General features: G+C 32.0%; 1 protein-coding gene and 1 long non-coding RNA gene across 2 annotated transcripts; one reads left to right on the top strand and one right to left on the bottom strand.

The window, feature by feature from the left end:
* The first annotated feature begins 12 nt into the window (after nt 1–12).
* On the top strand, nt 13–8,436 carry LOC124435349 (E3 ubiquitin-protein ligase ZNRF3-like). The gene is made up of 11 exons (XM_046985283.1): nt 13–796; nt 5,499–5,624; nt 5,720–5,794; nt 6,058–6,143; nt 6,217–6,271; nt 6,648–6,734; nt 6,856–6,882; nt 6,961–7,143; nt 7,223–7,325; nt 7,452–7,892; nt 8,079–8,436. The coding sequence occupies exons 1-11, from the start codon at nt 599–601 to the stop codon at nt 8,090–8,092; spliced, it is 1,395 nt and encodes a 464-aa protein (XP_046841239.1). The 5' UTR covers nt 13–598; the 3' UTR covers nt 8,093–8,436.
* LOC124435353 lies at nt 3,824–6,117 on the bottom strand. Its single transcript, XR_006945004.1, has 3 exons — nt 6,053–6,117; nt 5,341–5,405; nt 3,824–4,150 (listed from the first exon to the last, which is right to left on the bottom strand). It is a non-coding gene; the product is annotated as an uncharacterized LOC124435353 (long non-coding RNA).
* Nucleotides 8,437–9,203: the final 767 nt, after the last annotated feature.

The following is a 9,203-nucleotide window of genomic DNA, read 5'->3' as shown; positions in this document are numbered from 1 at the left end:
GTGCTTAGTTGTGCTAAAAAGTCGACATCGGTTGTTGATTTCCGTTATGATGTCGAGGTGATAGCACAATTTTCGCATTTATTTGATCGAAAGAAATCGTGCATTAATGTTGTAATCTAGTAGGCAACTTTACGACACCTTGACTTGAACTGGAGTTCGTGTCGCAGAATCCTAATGCTTCGTGATAGTAATTGCCACAATCTTAATGCCTCTCGCCACAGCGTGTAAAAGAGAGCGCCGACGCAAAGTTTCTTGCAGCGGTTAATAATCAAACAAATTAATAATTTTTTAATTACGAACATATGACAGCTGGCGTGCATAATTGATCGGTTGATCAACCTAGGCATTGCGAAGCCAAGAGAGGGAAACGGACTGCGCAGTCTTAAACGAACAAACGTGTGCAGAAGTGGATCGTGTGAATTAGACGAGCAGCAATTGAAATACTACACTTTAGGGCAATTTTTTAAAGTTGAGTGTTCAGAAGATTTTCCGGTCATTTGAAACAGCAGAAATCGACACAGTAACTTTGTTATCAAATCTCATAGTCAAGTGTTGTTTATATTTGGATTGTTGGTTTGACAACGAATCTATTACTGCAATGGCAACGTCGTCGTTCGTACTTGTAGTTTTACTTTACTTCAAATTTGTATTGTCCCATTCACTGGCCATAAAAACTGCTTTTGTTGAGATTGTGGTACGAGATAGTCCTGATGAGAATTCTAGGTATAGGGATAAATTTGAAGGAATATTTGCGAACATTGGAAGCTATACTGAAGCAAAGGGGGATATTTTGCAGGTAAGTGTTTAACACATGATAACTGGTGTGTTCTAGAAATAATTGAACAGAATAGAATATATGTAAGAAACAGTGTAAACACAATGCAGTATTAACAAAAGCTTAGATAATACTTGTGAGGCCACATCGATTGTATTACTATTTGAAACATATGATGCATTAAATATAGTTTTTTGTTTTGTTTCACATAAGACTTCTTTTCTTGACATGAATTACAAAGTAATAGGTCAGCAAGGCTAATGTGACCAGTTAGTGAAACAACTAGATCTAACATGGCTTTCTTGTGATGCATTCCAAAAGCTAGCATGTAACTTTGCCATCCTTTTGATTAAAATTGCATGAAAGTCAATGGTGTTTTCTAACGTGAAAATTATGTCAGTGAATTGTAACACTTAAAACATGTGACAATACTGACTTCGAAAAAAAATTCCTCTGATATTTCGTGACTGATACTGACTGCGATACTCATTAAAAGAAATATACAACGCGCTTCACGCGAAAGACTTTAAAATGATGCAGCATTTTCCAGACGGCCCAGGACCTTAAATAACCCAAATAATGTTTCAACCTTCAATGAGTGTTGTCTCCCGTCAAGCACTTGAAATATAATTTGATTCCTCTTACGAGATGTCAGATTATGCTTAAGGTTTAACCAGAGTAGCCGGCTGTTCGTCAAGTATATTAAGCCGATTGCTTTCTGCGCATATGATATGGAAAAACCGCGGGAGAGATGAGAGATACGGAAGAAACATTCGTGTGTTAGCTTAGACAAGCGCCTTCCCTTCTGTCGGCAGGCGCAATAACAAAATGCCGACATTGTTTTGTCAAGAGTCGGATGAAAACATCATTTAGTGTTTGTATTCGCCCTTGTAAATGTAGTAATTAAACGTAATTTAAAACGAGTTTTATCACATCATTAAATGGAAAGCATTAGAAGCAAAATTGAATCGTAAGATGCGACAGTTTAAATACGGGCAAGCTATTTACATTTAAGGAACCGTTTACACTCATATTAATACAATATTGATGTTTCGTTTATTTGAAAATTTCGTGCAAATCGAATTCATTCGGAATTCTTTCTGACAATTAGAATGCCAAAATGTATCAATTATATGCAGTAATAATTACACACTTCGAACGATCGAGGAAGTTGTGACATACGTTTATTGATAAAATGAAGTTAAAGAGTTCCAAAACTTCTAACAACTTGAACTAAATTCAAACATTAACACTGAGCTTTTAACATCTATTCAATATTGCATTGAAAAGTGAAAAATATGAAATTCTTATCATTTTCGTTTCATACAAAAAGTCGAGACTAATCAAAAATTACTTTTTACACATTTGATACTTAGTAGAAATTTATTTTTGAAAATGCTCCAACGCAGAACATGCACGTTTAAATCAAAAAGCTACGTGTGTAGATATTACTGTTTTTCGTCAAAAAAGTGAAATTCAATGTTTGTATTGTAAAATAATAAACTTTAACAATAACTATCATGCACATGGCTAAGTATTCAGCAGCTTTACAAATACGCTTGAACCCCTTGTGGAGGCCGGAGGAATTAAGGGGGAGTATAAAGATTCTCATGATGACCGATTATTGAATATTTTCTCGTGTTTTACAAAGCCAACTTGTTTGTAGTTGGTCCCGTAATTGACATGATAGGCGAATGATAATTTTATCAAGCAAACTCAATGACAAAAAGAGAAAGATACGTAAATAAAGGGAACACGGTGCTGTTATTTCATAATAAAAATGATGTAGGTTAACCAAAATTGCGAGGAACGTAATGTACAACTTGTAAAATGGCAGTATATTTTATAAATAAATACATTACACATTTCGCAAACATTTGTATGTGTGGCATTTGTGTGACTATCACACAAGGATGGAATTGTATTGAATCATTAATAAAAAAGCGCCTGTATTTCGCAAGAGTAAATAGGTTTTCACCAAATTTACAAAATAACACAAATTCAATACCTAATGTTGGTGACAATTGAGACATGTGAAAAATGTAAGAAAACTATCACTATATGATCGAGTAATTCTATTATTATTGACAAATACACTTGTCGACCTACTTAGGAAAATCTGTCTTCACTTCTGTCAGTATTGGATAGCATTATTTCCTGCAAGCTATAACCACTCAGTATGATAGCTCTGTTAGAATTAATTCGAAACAGCATGAAGTGAAAATTTTTCTCGATGAATATTTGTTTCAAGAACGCTTGAACAAATGAGCTTTCTCGTCAAACCGAGAATAGCAGATCAAAACTTTTAAAATAACATTTGTCAAACATGTTCAAAATGTTCGTCGACTTATATAGCACGGCAGCAGACGGTAATTATTCATAAAAGCTGCAAAAACGCTCAGCTCGCTTGAGATATTTTGTTTAAAGAAATGCGCGTAGCTTTGGCAACAAATACACCTGCCGAATTCTGGATTGAAAGAGTTTCCTCGAACAGTATGGCATTTTGACGAAAAAATAGTAAATAAAGACAAAATTGATATAGATAGCATCTGCGTATTTATATTGACATTAATGTGGCAAGGATTGTTGGAGCCCGTAAAATATTTTAAGTTAAAATCGTCAATTCATACCAAAAAACAATTGAATAAATTTACGTAAAACTTATGAAGGCAATAATTATTTTGTCAGCTTTTACCGTACTATGTATTGCTTGTGAATATCATAAAATCTGCTTGTTTATTTCAAGCAAAGGATATTTTCATCATTTCGGGTGCAGAAAGTAAGCAATTTAAAAATCTTTACATTTATAATTGTTTTAAGAGAGTGAAAAATATCAAAATGTAGAATATTTGGTGACGGCAAAAACGATTTTCAGCCATGAAATTGTTTTCTGTAATTAAGGCTATTTTTTTATAGTGCGAGGACCATGCTTTAGACCTGCATTTTTTTATGATCCTTTACTTTTGAGTAGATAATACAACTTTCCTATACAAAGATATTAAGATTTTTGATTCGATTTCACTTATGCCAAATGTTTAATATAAACATTCATAAAAAATTGTTGTACCATTGATTGTTAAGGCTTATCAAAAATGACTTCAAAATACTCGTAGGTTTCATTATAATTGCACATTACCCACTTATTAATCTTGTGCGTTATTGAGATCATATGGAAATATTATACCTACATTCTTGTACATGTTTGCTATATACTTCTTTTTAAATCAATATGGCATATGCCTGGATTATCGATTAAAACACACTGGACTGAAATGCGTCAGGCATGATAAAAAATAGATACGTCCAGCGTACGAATATAGGCGTTCCTTTGATGTACGTTGAAAAAATGATCAATTTGAGAAATACGATCGTTATCTGCAAAATTTAACAAAATCAGTATCGCCGTGAGTTGAAATTTATGAAATAACGTGACATGTTTATACAATAAATACATTTGAGATTAAGATTGTTTACGTTTCTAATGAATATTGCAATCAATTTCAAATATATTTCAGAGTTAATTTTAAAAGCACGGAAGAACATTAACTATGAATTAATTAAAAAACTACTTGATTCAATTTCTTTTAAAGTAGTAATTCACATCCAATAATAAATAGTTAAATTAAATGACTTAAAGTATTTTTTCACTTCACTTGCAAAGTACTATAAAAAAGTGAGTCGAACAGGCAGGCAAAAATAATGATCTCGATCTTGGTGTATTACAGTAAAAAGTAGACATCATGGTCGATAATGTGTTTGTGTTTAACTTGCTTTTTATGTGTCTGTGATTTATTGTAACTTTAACAAAAAAATGTATTAATTATTTAACATTCACTTTACGAGCAATGAAGAAAAACAGTCCGCGTAGAATTCCAAAATAACAGAGGCAGCGAAATTTAAATTAATAAACTAAAACGAAAGATAACTATGTCATTGGTAAATTCTCAAGCACGATGCAATAAAATAATTCTACGTAGAATTATTTTAACAGAAAAAAGTTTCAGATAGAATTCACTTTATTTAGCAAACCTTCAGTGAAAAACAGCAAAAACTTTACCGTGGCTATGTAAATTATCATTTAACACTTGGCGTTCTCTACGTATTGTTAAAAATATCAAAAGAAACAAAAAAACGGTTTTCCACGTAATGGCAAACGCAGAAGAAAAAAATCTGCAACATTTCAAAATACTTTAAGCGTTCGCATATGGTTTCCATTTATCGCGTTAATTCAACAAATTCAACACATATTTTCTTTTTGATGTTTACAATTTCAATGAGAAGCATGTTGTGTTACGAAGATAAGATTGATAGAAATGTGAGAATTTCAAAAGCGATTTAATTACAATCATCAAAAAGGCACGAACGTTGTTTATGCCACGATAAATTAGCTGAAATATGATGCTTTGTGTTGTGGAATTTAATGCATACAAATTTTAACCTCTTTCACTAAAAATAATCACAACAATATTGCATTTCTTGTGTTCAACTTTAGATATTAATAACGATTGCTTCAAAATACCTCAGTCAATGGACATAAGATCAATAAAATTGTTATAAAAACTCACCAACATGACCTTCACTTGTGTCCATCAAAATTTACCACAAGGCAAGAACGTCACGCATAAAAATACTAAAAACAGAATTTAAGCATTTTAGTAAATTTTGTACAGTCACAGTAAACAAAAACACCTAATACTTATTGTTCAAACTTTCATTAATTTAGATCCATCCATTTGCTCTGTGTAATATATCCAGAGGAAGTCATTACTATTCTGATGAATGGGTTGGTGTCATAAAACTGACCACACCAGCACATGAATCTCAATCATGCAACAACACAGTAAAAAAGGTAATCTAAATATTATTATATATAGCTTCGAGTTATCGAGAAATGTTTTCTTCTTCTGTCATATATAACAAAACTTTAAACTTTGTACATGTTAGGCAATTGGTGCTGTGAAAAATGGTGCAAATGCAGTCATATTTGATGTCACAGACAGTCCACAAGCGGCAAAAGAGGTAAAGTTGTATTTCTAAGGCAAAAACATAAGTTTTCTTATGGTACATATGTAAAGAGTTATTCATTTTATATATGTATTTAATATGTGAAAGAAATAACTGTCTTTTCAAAGTAAAATTTTTCTCCATGAACCAACTATGAAGAAAAAGTGAAATCATTTTACTCAATTAACTATTTACAACATTAACAGTGTAATATTTATAGAAATGGTAAAAATTCTTGTTTTTACTGACCATAATATCATCATTTATACCTACCTCAGCTTGATTCACAGTACATGTTGGTTGAACGTCCAGTTTTAATCCTAAGTGGTGAACACGCTAAAAAATTGATGAATATTGTCAAAAGGTAGTCGACAGATTTGATTTATAGTCAAAGCTGTAGCAGAGCAGTTCAAAAATAACCTAATTATGTAATTTAGACAATACAACTTGAAAGCCAGGATTTCAACAAAACCTTTGATTCGAGAAACGCAAGTGAGTCAACATTTCTTGTACATTTTATGTTCATAAAACATTTCACTTTATAAAAGAAATTCTTGTAAATACTATAATTTGATTTTTCACAAGAGTTTACAGTTCTACTGTACAGCAGTTAATAAATCTATGTGTAATTAACACGAAATGAAGAATGCAGATTAAGGGACAAGTTAGACAGAATATTGCGATGCAAATTTTTGCATCAAATTGTGAGCGCACTATTTCATATTTTTATTCATGATTTAAAGATTCTCGTTCATAACACACTAGACCCAAAATATTTTTAAGCTTTGAATAAGTGAATCGTGTATATCATTTCCAAATTATATAAACCATATCGTTACTCATCTAATAAATTTTTTTTCTTCATTAGGATAGTCGCGGGGAATATGTGGATATGGTTATTTTTATGACTTGTTTTATTCTCGTCACTATAACTTGCTTTATTCTTTTAATAAAGGTGAGAAAATTTCCGTGAAACTTCACTAGTTTCAAGATACTTCTAAGTAATTTGTTACATCGTTTAATCCACAATTCGAGAATAATTTCTCGTTTAATCTTTATCTCTTTTGTTTAATCAGATAAAATGGAGGCAAAACAAAAAGGAGGTATTGCGTCGAGGATGTATATTAAGCAACACTGTCTTTTCTTTTTCAAAGCTCATTTCTGAAATTATTGATTTTTAGTCTTCTCTATCAAAAATGGCTTTTGACGCAGTGGACAAAATGGAATCTAGAAAATATAAAGAACATGAGACAGAAACAACGATGAGAAACGAGCAGAATTTAGAGCATGCATTTAATGAGCAATCTACTTTAAATATTGGAGCTTTTTGTGTCATTTGCTTAGAGGAATTTAAAGAAGGAGAGGTTAGGAGAATCATATGACTCGAAATTCACAGCATGATACATTATGTTTGCCAACAATTGTTTGTTTTTTTTTGTTAAGGATGTTCGAGTCGTTTCATGTGGCCATGAATTTCATCTCAAATGTGTAGATCCCTGGCTTTTGACCAATTACACATGTCCATTGTGTATGTTGAATATTGTTGGTGTGTAAAAATACTTGAGAATTTTTTAACCTTATCTGATCATCAATTGTACATAGTGTGAATGTATTCAATTTGTTCGTGGGTTTTAATATGTTGAAACATATTTTTTACTTTATGTATTTAAAGAGCGCGAGGGGAATGGTATCAAATCTGACACCTGCTGCACGCCATCAATCCCAACAGCATTGCGATGTTGCTTTAGACCCAGTCCTCTCTCTTCATCTAGTATGGTTTATAGTGTAACGCTTGATGAATCAACAGAAGAGGGTGTATCGCTGGCAACAAGCGATATTGTAGAGACTGGTGACTGCGATTTACCAACCACTATTGATAATATATGTAAAGAACAATGCAAAGAGACCTGTGGGAAGAATGAAGACTCTAAGACACATACTAGAAAGGTTGCTCTTATGAGCAACGAAGATATTTTCGAGAACATGTCTGACAGACAGCTTGTAAATCTCAATTCACAAGATCGTGAGTCAAAGAAAGAGAGCGCAATCACAAAAAGCATGCAGCTATTAGATACGGGAAAAAGAAAAAGTATGCTCGAATTATATGATGACGGTACGTCTTTAATGTTTTTGAGTAAAACCTTATGTAAGACTGTACTTGTTTCTCTGTAGAGCTTATAAGACTTTACTCATTCTCTAAGTCAAGAAACGCCAAAAACTAACTTTTTAAAACAGAAAAATATTTCAGCTCTTAATTCTTGACAATATAAAACATGTTTTATTGTTTTTAACCATTTAGGCGATAAAGTTTAAATGAATGTTCTATTTGGGACTGGCAAATTATCATCGAATGCTTCACAACCAACATTGAATGTGAAATAAGTAATATACCAAACTTATTGGTATACAACTATATCAATGTTACGGTTCAATCTCCCACATTCATCCACGACACACAAGTACATCAGGTCAAAACGACTTCACTATCTAAATCATACAACACAAAAATGTCGAACTATTTAAATGAAAAAAAAACCGCTAACTCCACGGTTGAATTAGAAATACTAGATATGTTAATAATCATTAAGACATTTTTCGTATCGAAATTGTAAATAGTTGAAATGAAAAATAAAATGGAATACGGTTTGCGAGTTTTATTTTCCTTCGAAATTCCTTGGTTTGAAAATATTAAAATAAGAAAATAGTTAATGTACGGATGTAAAATGTAAAAACAGAAGCGCTGTCACAGTGATATAAGGATCCCCGTGTTTTGGGTATTTCCGTAATCAAATCACTAGTGTTTTGGGCATCCTCTGTGGGATGTGTTTGGGCATCCCGAGAACATTAGAGCTTGCGCAGCAGTTTTAACCGAAAATCGATATTTTTCATACAGAAATGTGCAATATATGGTGATAGTCTGATAAAATTATCAAAATGTAATTTGACGAGCAACTGTTACTTTCTAAATTTTTTGTCTTAACTAGTGTTTCATATGCCATCTTTTTTAAATTACATATGAATTGCTTCGAAGAAACTTTCACTGAAAAATGATTTTGTTGACGCGATTACCACATTTCGATCGTGTACGACAATATAGCGAAGTAATTTAATTAAGTTTTAAAGCTCTCGTGTTAATTCATCCAAACATAGCTTATATCAAATATTTGGAAGCTGATCCACAGGGTAAATATTACAACTTGATTATTTATAAAGGTTGATTAAAATTAGCATTTATACGGATATCTATAATTAATTTTTGCTAAACTTGTCAAATTTTGCAAAACCTTTTTATAATATATTTACTTATAATATTAGTCAATTTTTCTCAGACTCATTTACGCCTCTGAAAATACAACATGATTGTTGTTCCAGGTAAGTCAGTAGAAATCCATTGTAGGGAAACCCCTGAAATCAGCGTGGTAAT

This window comes from Xenia sp. Carnegie-2017, unplaced genomic scaffold (genome assembly GCF_021976095.1).
Source record: "Xenia sp. Carnegie-2017 unplaced genomic scaffold, XeniaSp_v1 HiC_scaffold_14, whole genome shotgun sequence".
Taxonomy (NCBI): domain Eukaryota; kingdom Metazoa; phylum Cnidaria; class Anthozoa; order Malacalcyonacea; family Xeniidae; genus Xenia; species Xenia sp. Carnegie-2017.
The sequence above is the reverse complement of the archived record's forward strand: the minus strand, read 5'-3'. Positions and strand labels throughout refer to the sequence as shown.